The sequence below is a fragment of the Takifugu flavidus genome, chromosome 9, assembly GCF_003711565.1.
Source record: "Takifugu flavidus isolate HTHZ2018 chromosome 9, ASM371156v2, whole genome shotgun sequence".
Taxonomy (NCBI): Eukaryota; Metazoa; Chordata; class Actinopteri; order Tetraodontiformes; family Tetraodontidae; genus Takifugu; species Takifugu flavidus.
This window is the reverse complement of record NC_079528.1, coordinates 9,822,787-9,834,791: the sequence shown is the minus strand read 5'-3', so window position 1 is coordinate 9,834,791 and position 12,005 is coordinate 9,822,787. Positions and strand designations below refer to the sequence as shown.

Here is a 12,005-nt window from a genome sequence, read left to right as displayed (position 1 = left end):
TTTGTTCTTTTCTCCTTTTTTCTGGTTCAAACTAAATTTTATGTTAATTGTATTACTCAACCACATGTACAAAGTCCAAAAGAATCTTGGAATGACATAAATTTTGCAGATTTACAGCGCAAGCAAGATTATCTCTGCATCTGGATTCTTTTGCAAAACCTAGTATCTTCAAATATACGGCTACCGTTAAGTCGGGATTTCATATGGAAATATGTAATCCACCATTGTACCAAGATGTTCTGCAGTCCCCATTCTGAACCCTTCCATCTGGGCTTAACAGTACCAGACGGGCCCATACCTCATCACCAGAATGTGGTTCAAATCCCTCTCCACAACATTTGCACTCATGTCCCTTGCAGCAGTGCGGTGAGGGGTGAAAAAAAAGTGCCCAGACACAGGTGCAAGGACAGGGAGAGCCAGTAGTGGGAGAGAAGGCCAGAGGCTTGTCTGTGGAGCATGACTGGAAAGGCATTCAACCACAGTACCCCTACCCAGCCTAATTCAACCTTGTCCAGTTGCAGAACAGTGCATGTGTGTGTGCATGTGGGTGATTTGAAAGTACAATGTTGAAAAGAATAAGCCTGCAGTTGGAGCCAAGATAGCCGTCCCTGATGTATGAGGCCAGCCCCCCCTTCCCATCTCTATTACACACACACATCTACGATCCCTCTATTCTTTTTCTCTCCGTGTGTGTGTGTGTGTGTGTGTGTGTGTGTGTGTGGTGTGTGTGTGTGTGTGTGTGTGTGTGTGTGTGTGTGTGTGTGAATGAAAGGTATGGCAGGAGTGTTGTGTTGGCTTGGCCGACCGTCTGCGGTTGTGCAGCGGCGGTGAGAGGGAGTTTTGGGAGCGCGGAGCGGGCGTTGCTGCCGAAATCCCTGAGAAATGTTCGTTTTGGATCTCTGTCCGTGCTTACATACCTCCCTCCCGACTGTCTCTCATTCCCCGTTTCATTTTTCCTTTTTAAGGTTTAACTTAAAAGTTATGAAATGGAGAGGCTAAATCCTTTAGATGAAAGCGCAGCCGCTCGGACCGAAGGTGCGTCCGAGGCCAACCGCACCGCGGACAGAGGTTATGGGGGGTGGGGGTGGGGGGGTGATGAGAGGCAGAAAGCTTTCAGACAAACGCTTCTTGACGGAGACAGGTGTCTTTTGTTTTCTGAGGATCTGAAGGAAAGATTTCTCGCATTGTCTAAAATAGTAGCACAAGAAATCAGTTCTGATCTTCAAAAATCGCATTTCTGGGAAGGAATGAATGCCAGTCGATACAATGACATCATTCAAATTGTTTCCAGTGCACTTTATTTGTCAGGAATTCAAACTGAACATTGAAACAAGGGAGAATAACGCAAACAAGAAAGGCCCGATGCGGGAGAAAAAGTTGCTTTTGCGTTGTCGAAATGAAATCGCCTAATATGCGTAAAGATATTAAACGGGGCTGAATATAATTTTAGACGAAAGTTGGGTCGGCATCGTATAGCTCTGACTAATCCCCATTTTGATCCAATAAGTGTGCGTGTGCGTGTGTGCGAGGGAGAGAGAGAGGGAGAGAGAGCGAGAGGAGGGAGGGAGGAGAGGGAGGGAGGGAGGGAGGATTGATCTGCGTCTGTTAAAATCTTGTTCTGGTTTTTCTTGGAGTGAGGTCTGTGCCTGCCGACGCGCCTCTCCTGTGCAGCCCCCTTCATGAAAGCTTTTTATGGAAGGAAACCTCGGATTTTTGTGTAAGAAGATCTGCAGAGCGCCAGATGAGTGGATAAAAGCGATTACACTTTTGCCTTGCGTTTGTTCCTAGAGAAAGAAGCGGGGATGCAGTTTTAAGTGTGGAAAGGACGGCGCAGGTTGAGGGATTCGGTGTGACTACTTCTTTTTACACTGCGGAACTTTTTACTCTTCTTCGTCGAGCTCCTCTCGTCCTGCACGACAGGCTCGCTTTTCTCGGAACAGGGAGACTTTCCTCTGGTCCACCACCACCACCCCCCGCCCCACCACCCTCGTCAGACAAACTGCTTAAACTTTCTAAGTCTACGAAAATAAATAAGAAGATCAGATTGCATTTTCCCCTTAAAACCTTCTGGGGGTGATGTCATCGTGCTGTGTTTTGGCTGGTATTGTGTCGAGAGGGCGCAGGGAGAACCGCTGCAGCCAGGAGGGAACCAGCGGTTGAGGCGAGCGGGGAAGTCCGGAAAATCAGGTGCAAAGTGCGGTTGTTATTTCCTCGCTGTGTCGCGGGTGGCTGAGTCCGCCACCCAGTCACAGCTGTTCCCCAGCCTCCCCAGCCACCCCCTCCCTCTTCTTTTTCCTCATGTAGAATCTTCTCCCTCTCCCATTGAGCAGTCTCCCTCTGAACTGGACCGCGCCAGGGCGGCTCTGCCTCTCTGTCGGACACTGCTGGTCCTTGTCACCTGAGCCACAGGCTGTGCGGGGCGCAGTCATGACCGAGGCCGTCTTGCATTCTTCTGCGCCGGCAGATCCCCCTTGTCTAGCTCGCCATTTGCTCCATCAGACAGCCCAGGTAGCGCACGTCCAAAAGGTTCTGTTTGTCGCCTGCTAGGAATAACACTCCTGTCTAGGCTGGGACTACAGTGCCCCTCTTTTTTTTTATATCACCTCATTTACCCCAGAAAGCTCTTTTTGAATCAGAAGTCTGCACTGACTACACGCGCATTGGATTACGCACGCCCGACATCAGTCTACAGGGCCGAGACTCTATCTGAGAGGTTGACTGGGTTGGCCTATCCGTGACACGTGAGCGCGCTTTCACCTGTTCCTCTCCTTGTCGGGGACGCGCATCCAGCGAAGCCCTCACCTTTTCTCGCTGTCTCCCCCCGCCCCCCCGCCCGTCTGGACAGCTGTTAGGGGTTGCCCCGCGGTCATAGCGGCGCAGGTAGAGCGGCCTCGCACCCCTCGTTCAGCCACAGGCGGGGAACCGGGGCACACCGCTGCCGATGCCAACGGGACTGTGCGCTGACTCTTGGACTCCGCACTTCCAGTGGATTAAAAACACAGACAGAAGCTATCCGGACTGTCGGACTGGCTCAGACCGAGCGAGGAGACTGTCTCTCGGCCAAGTTCCATAGTGGAGGGGGGAAGCGATGTGGTCCCTTCTTTCCACGCTGACCGTCTTGTAAGTTATCTTTTTATCATACGATAACAAGCCCCTTCAATCTTAGCCTATTCTCTGAATGTTTAACCAAGGTCCACATAGACCTGGCTGCAGATGAATATGATAGGAGGGTTGCAGCGTCTCCTGATTACAGCACTCCTCATCACCCCTCAGAAAACAGGCCACCGAGGGCCCTATTTTGATTGGCTGAGGGCTCAGGGTCACCGGGTCAGATTCGGGGTCCTGTTTCTCATAAAAGGTGCCATAAACCATCTGCACACTTCAGAGACGAGACAACGCTTTAGAAAAGACCATTTCCACAGCTCCAGAGGCTATCAACCCTTCTCCCGATCAAAAACGCAGAGTCAAATCGCACCAACTTTATCAAAAAAAGTGACAATATCAAATTTCAGATAGGGGGAAAGCGGGATAGAATTTGCCCATTCAAGGTGTGTCTTTAAAGTTCAGGGGATTTCTTTTTCCTTTGTTTTTGCCGGCTGCACTTCGACCAGATGGCAGTCATCTCCAAATACTTTTCATTCCTCACACAAGCTGGACAGGGTGTGTGTTGCTGTTGCGCTCCTCTCTTCATCCGTGCCTTCCTTTCAGTGTCTGCGCCCACCGAGCTGCATACATCTGTCTCCCAGCTTTGTAAATTCTAGCCAGTGCATTTGTTCAGACTGAAACATAAATAAGATAATGTTCCAGGTCACGCTGTTTGCATTGAAAACGTGCGGTGATATGCGTTGCCATAGCACATTTATCAGAGTGGAAAGCTCTATTTTCACATGCTGTAGGTTTAGCGGGGAGAAAAGTCGGAGCTTTGCCACAGCAACCTGTTACAGCCCTCCATCTTTCCCACCCGTTGCTCCACAGTAGGCCCCATTACTGCTGATCCCACTCACACACCCACCGGCTTAACCGCTCTTCTTCGCCGAGGCCTGCTGCCGAACATCTGAGGCTTTTTTCTTTTACGTTGCGCCGAAGCCCACTGCTCTAGTGTTGGCCTACCACGTTAACCGCCGCTACACACAGCTGAAACCACCGTTCTGAGCTAACTCCCACCAGGCCAACCACTCTCGCTCCACGCTGCTGCCCAGAGCTGAGGCCCGCTAGACTAACCGCAGCCTCCATATGGAAGATCTGCTGGGACGCAGGTTTATGATGTCAGACCCTTGCTTGCTTTGGCGGCCGGCCAAGGCGCACCGGGCTTTCCCTCTCTTCCATAGCTCCTTCTGTCTTTACTCTCCTCGACTTCTCCTCTGCGCTCTCTTATTTTCTCCTTTTCTCATCCCTCCCCCGCCTGGCCGTTCCCCGTCTCCTTCTTTCCTCTCCTTTTTCTCTCTATGGCTGGCATAATATGGAGTGTCTGTGGTTTTTGTGGGAGCGGGGGAATCCAGTGCCGAGGCACTTTTCCTGCAGCGTCCTCGGCTACAGTGCAGCTGTGGTGTTTTAACAGCTGAGAGTCCTCACAATGCAGGGCGCACTCGGGAGTTTTCGTTTGCGCAGGCAAAATCTGAGGGCCAACGCTCGGCGGCAGTACCTGGGATACGTGCGCGTCGGGGAGATGGAGTCGGGGGCCAAGACAGGAGCCGCTATGACGCAAATGTTGACAAAGAGAGAAAGGAAGCAGGATGGTATTTATGGTAGCCTGGAGGTGGTGACATGTCCCTCACAGTGTGCATAACGTCAAACCCCTCCCCTCTTATTTCCATTATTTGTCTTTTTGTCTACTTCTCACGCCACAGCACATTCTGCGGTTACGCGTCTGTCTCTCGTTTGGCGGCCTTTTCTCCCCAGACCTTCCAGACGTAATGCAGGTCTTTGTTGAAGCTCCTTGCACCTTCTCACATCTGTGCATCTGCCGGCTCCCTCTGGATTTACCTCCCTTATCATCTGTCCACCCTCACCTGCTTCATCGTCCTCATCCTCTCTTCAGTCCCACATCACCTTCTCCCGTTCCCTTTGTGCAGGTCCCGGTCTGCCTCGGTCTCCTGTTCACTATCTCCTTCTCTCAGCAGCACGTATGTCTTTGCTTTGGCCCAGCTGTCAGCTGCCCGCTCCTCCTGTACACACACACGTGCGCACACACACCTACACATCTGTGTACATGCCCATGACAGTGCGGAGGAGTCGCTAGGCAAACTCCCAACATAAAGGAAGATGGGAGGCAGGGAAGCCGAGGAGAAAGGTGGAGTGAAGGGCTAGATAAGGTGAAGGAGAGCGATAAAGGGCGAACAACAGGGCAGAAAGTGAGAGAAGAGGCATGCAGAAAGATAGCAAAAGATGAGGTGGGGAAAGACTAAATTCATAGAATGTCTTTCCAGCCCACACACCCTGCGCTGGGCTTCTTCGCCGCAAATTTAGAGCGGTTCAAGGACTGCCAGAGGCGAATTTAAGCAACACCATCACTCCCTTGCTAAAGCTCTAAATAACATTTGATACATCCAAGTTCAAGGTCTAAATTTCAATTAAGCAATGTGGAAAGTATTCCGAAGCTAAGTGTATGGTTTCGCTCAGAAACGTCCAGATCTGCTGAGCAATAAATATCCCATGTTGAAGTTTTATATGGATAATTTACATTAGCCTGCACGCTACATTGCCGGCGTCGGTCCCGCTACAGATCGACTTTCCTCGCCCTTTATTAACTCGGCTTCAAACGTATTCATAGAATCTCTAAATGTTTCCACAGTTTGCGGCTCTGTCCACACCTGTAGCCCAGCACAGCTGTCTACATACACGCGCCGCCAAATGAGCCTGCACATTTCCTTAGATGTACGAACCATAACACCTTCTAGTTGTCTTGGCGTGTTTGCCATTTCGCCACAGTCCAGCCGGGTCATTTGGAGGCCAGATTTTTGGTGCGCGAAACTCGTGAACGGGGTCAGAATGTGGGGCTTGAACAGAAAGCTGGTAGCGGAACAGTAAACACAGCTCTGGGTGTTGTCCGTCTGCTGATCCCGGTACATCTGTTAGTCGCTGGCGTTGCTGAGGCGGCCGCACACCCGGCCGGAGTAATCGCCCAATAAGGAAAAGGGATGCTGAACAGAAAGAACAACAGAGAAGAAAGAAATGGAAATGATGCTGTCACGCATGGACTTTCCAATACGCAGTGTTCCTTACATAAATTACAGATGAGTTTAAAGACACAGACGCTCATCTGTTTCTTGTGTTTTTTTTAACAGATGTATCCAGATGTTGCTGGTGATGTGCAATCCATTACAGGTGAGAGTCTGGATGCGTGGCCGAGAGCGGGCCGACAGTAGAAAAAGACAAGTTGTTTAGTCTTCCCGAGGCCGTGCGCGACTCCCTGACTCTCCGGTATGTGCGCGCCTCTCCAGCAGGTGCTCGGTGTGGATGGGGTGAACTTCAGCGTGCACGTAGAGAACCAGACGCAGGTGCGAGACACCATGAGTCGGCGGCACCACCGGGTCTACCAACTGTACAGCCGAACCAGCGGCAAACACGTGCAAGTGCTGGGCCGTAAAATCAGCGCCCGGGGAGAAGATGGAGACAAATATGGTAAGCCATATACATTATATGTAGGGGAGGCAAACAGGTGCTTCACCTGGAGGCGTAGAGACCTAAAGGTCGATGGGTTCATGGCTGAATGGAGACAGAATGCTTATTCTTTCTCTCTCTCTCACTCACACACACACACACACACACACACACACACATGCCCCCGGGCTTTGGCAGAGGGGCACTGCAGCTTGTCATCTGAGAACAAAAACTAATCGACTGGCTGCTGACTGGATGATTTGAGGGAGAGAGAGTGTAAGTTTGTAGCAGAAGCCTGGCAGGTAGATTGTTCAAGTGTTAGAAACTCATCTGTGCTATTGATCCCTCCATTGATTCCTCACCCTCCCTCGTTGTCTCCCTTGGATTTAAAACAGCAGGCTTCCGCTTCCTCCCTACCCGACCCCAAGCGTCCCCGCCACCTCCCTCCCTCCCCCACCGCCATTTCCTATGCATCACATTTCCCTGTCTGTAATGACGTCCGGCCCATCCTCGACGGCCCCGCACACACAGTCGACGGACAAAAGAGCTCACCCTTATGTTGATGGCACCGGCAGCCACTCTGAAACACACCGAGCCGCGCGCGGAGGGATAAATGCAAAGGTCCGTTTGTTCTCCGACAAACACCTGACCTGCCGTGGCAACGGGGGCATCGCACAAAGGAGCGGAGAACAGAGGAGGCAGATAAAGCGCAGAAACGGGAGGGCGCCGAGGTACAGATGTGAAGGAGCCGAGGGAAGATGAGAGGAGAGTTGGGGGAAGAGAGGAAGAGTGAAAGAGGGAGGGATGTATTGATTTCTCTTGACCCCTTTGTTGACTAAGGTCACGTAGGAACCATTTTAGGAATTTATTTTTAAACAGGCACCAGTGCTCTCTGATGATGTGTAGCTGATAAAACCGCAGCGGATGGATGAACACACATGCACCTGCAAACGTGCACGCACACGCGCGCACTCCTAAAACAACACTATCGCAGACATTCAGTCTGAGAGTTTGCGCTGCTCCTTTTTTATGAGGGCCATTCGTGGTCAGAGGCCTCACATCTACGTGTGTGACCGAATTTATCTGATGACCATCTATCCTGCCCGAGACGTTTATATCTGCCGGTGATTTATCCGCGCCTTTAATTGGAACTATGAATCTTCCGTCTGTTTCACTGCGGATGTCTTATCGGCCTTGAAAGGAAACCATATTTAATGGTGGCTGGTAATCTCCGCAATTAGTGTCACGCTACTCGACAGCGGTTTTGTTCTGGTAAGCTTTTTTTGTGGTCTAGCAAAGTGCGCTAGCCTAAAGCCACATTCACACATGTTGCCTTTCCCAGTAATGCTCCATCTTTTTCCTCTGGAAGGAATCATGTCCTGTGTGACCGATACCCGGGAACTATTTTCTGGGAAATTGACACCGGAAACTTTCCACCTCAACATCGAATTTAACGGGGAATTAGCAGTATTGTGAATGAAAGCAGGTTCATTACAGGGACTCTTTGTCTTTTCCCCCGATCGTGTGTGGAATATGCTTTTGGGATTCGCAACAGATGAGAAAATGTCTCCCCTTGTGTTGTGTATTGATTTTGGGTCGAGGAGATCTCGGGCCACTGTATCTTATTCCTTCTGGAGCGCACCATGAATTCCAGGCACATTATTCCCCCCACTGCAGCACATCCCAGCTAACCTATTACAGATATGACCACGTCATGTGTGAATGTGCCCGAGACTAGAACCAAGGAGCATGTGTGAATGGTTAAAAATCACATCTGCTGCTGATAATGTACATTGGGAACTACTGTGTGTTCCACTATGCATAAAGATTTATTTAAAGACTGAAGCATCATAGTTTCCCTCTGGTGGTAGGTTCCATTACGTATATACTGTAAGGGGATACGTCCACATTTGGCAGCTGTTTGAAATTTAGGTGGGGGCTCATGCCGGGGCTGCACTCACCTGTCTCTGCTGTGCAGACACCGGCTAGGAAGGGACAGGTGGCTTCAGTTTTGCACATTGGAAGGATGTAGCATGTGTCATTTGGTTTCTACTTTAGTGGAAATCCTGTGATTCTAATGTCTGTCTGTCCCTCTGTTTGTCCCTTCACAAGCCCAGCTTGTAGTGGAGGCCGACACCTTTGGTAGCCAGGTGAGAATCCGCGGCAAAGAAACCAATTTCTACCTTTGCATGAACAATCGTGGCAAGCTAGTGGGAATGGTAAGACTTTAGAGGCACATTTATGAGCCCCGATTCCCAGTTTTTCAGCCTCCTGACAAGTCTGTCTCTCTCTTCTGTCGTGTCCCTGTGGTTTCTTTGCTCTCCCAGACGGCCAATAATCGAAGTGAAGACTGTGTTTTTGTGGAGAAGGTTCTGGAGAACAACTACACAGCTCTGATGTCAGCGCGCTACGCGGACTACTACGTGGGCTTCACTAAAAAAGGCCGCCCTCGACGGGGCCGCAAGATGCTACCCAATGAGCGGGATGTACACTTCATGAAGCGCTTCCCACCTGGTGAGCAGCCCAACCTCACCACACCCTTCCGCTTCACCACCGTCAGTAAGCGGGGAAAGAGGGTGCGTGCTACTGGGCCCCGCTAGTATTGGCTAACGCTAGCACCCACCGTCTTGTCTCCCAAGGCCTTGACCTGAGCCCGTCATGGGCTAACTTCTGTTGCACATGAATGGACACCTCTCATTGTTGGGACAAACATTGACCAGAATCTTGATGAATCATTAAAGGGGTTTAGCTTTACTCTTAATTTGCCACTAAAGTCTCCTCCACTCGTAAGTGATCATTCTGAGTTATCTGTCTCTGACTGGGCCAGTTTAACCATTACTGGTCCATCACTGGAACCTCTAAGGATTTTGTCTCCTTTCCGACATAGGCCAGACACACTGACAGGAAAACTGGAAGGCTGACAGAGATCCAAGCTCAACAAAGTCCTTTATTCCACAACCTCACAAACCACAAGGACTTCAAGTCTCCTGTTCTGGACCAGCTGGACATTATCAAGTATGGAATTACAACTGGACCAAACACAGGTGTGAAAGACTGACAAGCCAGTGGGTGCTTAGCCGTTGAATAAGGGGAAAACAGGAAGGACGAGACAGGACAAGGCAAAGGGACAGAATGATCTGTTCAGATTAAACGGACTAATAATGAACTGTTGACATGTGACGCACTTATTTGTCTCTCTCTGAGACAGTTGGATGAATGGAGGAGTGAATGGTCAAATGAGTCACATGCCGAATAAAAGTCTGCTCATCAGAAGAGGAGGCCACGTCTAGAGAGTGTGCATTTGTGTGCGTGGTGTGTGTGTGAACCAAAAACAATGAAGCTGGATCTCAAGGGACAACAAAAAAAAGGGACCAACAGGTCTTTGCCTGGACCTGTGATGACTCGCCGCAGGGAGCCAAGATCTAAGGAAGTAGAATGTATTCGAAACCAAGCTGCACCAAAAACAGCTAGCAAGCTACCGCTAACCAAACCAGCAACGGACCAAAGACAACAGGAGACCCTCACTGCCACTTTTCCCGATGGCCTCCACCATCCTCGCGGACATTACACCCTCATCTTATAAGAGCAGAGGGCAGCGAGCTCTGGGGCGGGCCTGACAGGGAAGGTGCGTCGTCAGCTGGCATTGCTATGGAAACGACCCGGGGGGAGGACTGTGCTCCCCCCCTGAGACAGCGTGGATACAGAATGCTGCTACCAGGACATTCAGTGGAACAAACCAAAGTCTCACGCGTACACACAGGAGAAAAACTATTAAAGGGAACAATTTATTGAAAGTTCTATATATTATATATGAAAGAAGACAAAACAACCTAAATAAGCAACTTTACTATGATGGTTACTATAATAATTATGACAAAAAAATTATTTCATTTATTTATTTCAGCTCTGTGTGCAGCAGTCTTTCTCGACTCAGTAAACCTTACAGAAACATTCCCTGTGTCTCCGAGCCTCTTTCGACCCCATCTTCCTGTTTCATGAATACGTTGGAATACGTGGGAAAACACCAGGGTACTCCAGTGATCTGGAAGCTGTAGCGAAGAAAGGACGTGGTTATTTTGGGATGGTGCGGTGGTGACACTTGACCCTCAGCAAGAAGGTCGCCTCGGTATCTCCTCCACACGTATATTCCTATACATCAAACGCTGCAGCTCATTCTTTATCATTATAGATGCAGGTCACGGCTGCCCGTGCATATATCAGTAGATTAGTAGCTGGTCAGGTCTCCAGGCTCATCCTCGGCTCCCCTCTGGTTACTTCTCAAGGCGTGACGTTAGAAACGCCGTTTCACCCATGCAACGCATGAAAATAAATTTCCAAAGCCGCCGTGCTGTCAGAATGCGGACGGATTCACAGATTCCGCGGCCGTTACAGACCCCTTCGGCGTGTTCTGAATGATGGGAGCTCCAGCTATTGTGCAAAAACCAACGCTCGGCCCCGCGTTTGAAAGTTGGGACATGAACACGCGGCGTGAGGGATCGGGCCGAATATGGGAAGGGAAGCAGGCAGCGGTGAGACAGTTCCATGGCTGCTTCTTCTCTCCTCTATCCTGCTCTCAGCACCCCCACCCCCCCTCCTCCTCCTCCTCCTCCTCCTCCTCCCCTTTCCTTCCCCATCCTAGCAGGAGGTCAATGAAGAGATGTCGCTGCCAAATGACCCAATCATGCCAGCAGACACAAACAGCTGACTCAGAGGGGAAAAGGGCTGCACCGGAGGATTCCTTTTGCAAGACAGCAGGAATCTGTGTTGGAGGTGGGTGGTATGAGGAGGAGACAGAGGGGTGGGGTGGGATAAAGGAGACACAGTAAGGGGGTGCAGGGGTGAGCTGCTCATTTCTGGAACATTGTTCCAGTTCCACTCGGGAATGATGGAAATATTCCGCGGCGCCAAACCCAGAGTGGAAGGTGTATGGTAATCATGTCGGGGAAGGAATGCCAAATATGTGCGTGAGAACGGAGCTGTGACCTGAGAGCTGTAGGAATTATGGGCCAAAATCCCACAGACCCAGAGGAAGCACACACACCCATATCCAACACACATACACATCATACTGCAGCATACACTCATGGTGCTCCACCAAACACAGACCCATCCAACATTCACTTATTCCTAGAATTTAAGGTATTCCACCAAACAAAAATGGGAATTTCTGAAAACTGCCTGACCCTGCCTGCTAAACCAACTCCCCTTCTTCTATCTCACGGAGACGTTGAACAATAAGCAGACCGTCGGGTTAGTCAGATGTCTGCCGCAAAAACATCACTTTTAATGTCTCATGCGCATCCTCCTTCACGGTTAGTGGCTCCAGGACCGAGAATGTGATCCACTCCAACACGTTATTCAGACAAAACCTGGCTTCCCAACAGAGAGCAACTGTCATTAACAGA

At 50.2% G+C, this 12,005-nt stretch overlaps 1 protein-coding gene and 1 long non-coding RNA gene across 4 annotated transcripts; one reads left to right on the top strand and one right to left on the bottom strand.

Annotated features, from left to right (window-relative positions):
* The first annotated feature begins 1,617 nt into the window (after positions 1–1,617).
* Positions 1,618–10,551, top strand: fgf18a (fibroblast growth factor 18a). Of its 3 annotated transcripts, XM_057042796.1 has the most exons (6): positions 1,620–3,120; positions 6,285–6,324; positions 6,441–6,621; positions 8,713–8,819; positions 8,928–9,114; positions 9,488–10,551. In XM_057042796.1, exons 1-6 carry the CDS (start codon positions 3,089–3,091, stop codon positions 9,499–9,501), a joined length of 561 nt encoding a protein of 186 aa, XP_056898776.1. In that variant the 5' UTR covers positions 1,620–3,088; the 3' UTR covers positions 9,502–10,551. The 3 variants fall into 3 exon arrangements, with proteins under 3 accessions (XP_056898775.1, XP_056898774.1, XP_056898776.1); XM_057042795.1 differs by having other exon boundaries at positions 1,618–3,120; positions 6,444–6,621; positions 8,928–10,551; XM_057042794.1 differs by having other exon boundaries at positions 1,619–3,120; positions 8,928–10,551.
* Positions 3,465–4,327, bottom strand: LOC130531072 (uncharacterized). The gene is made up of 2 exons (XR_008952007.1): positions 4,013–4,327; positions 3,465–3,779 (listed from the first exon to the last, which is right to left on the bottom strand). It is a non-coding gene; the product is annotated as an uncharacterized LOC130531072 (long non-coding RNA).
* Positions 10,552–12,005: the final 1,454 nt, after the last annotated feature.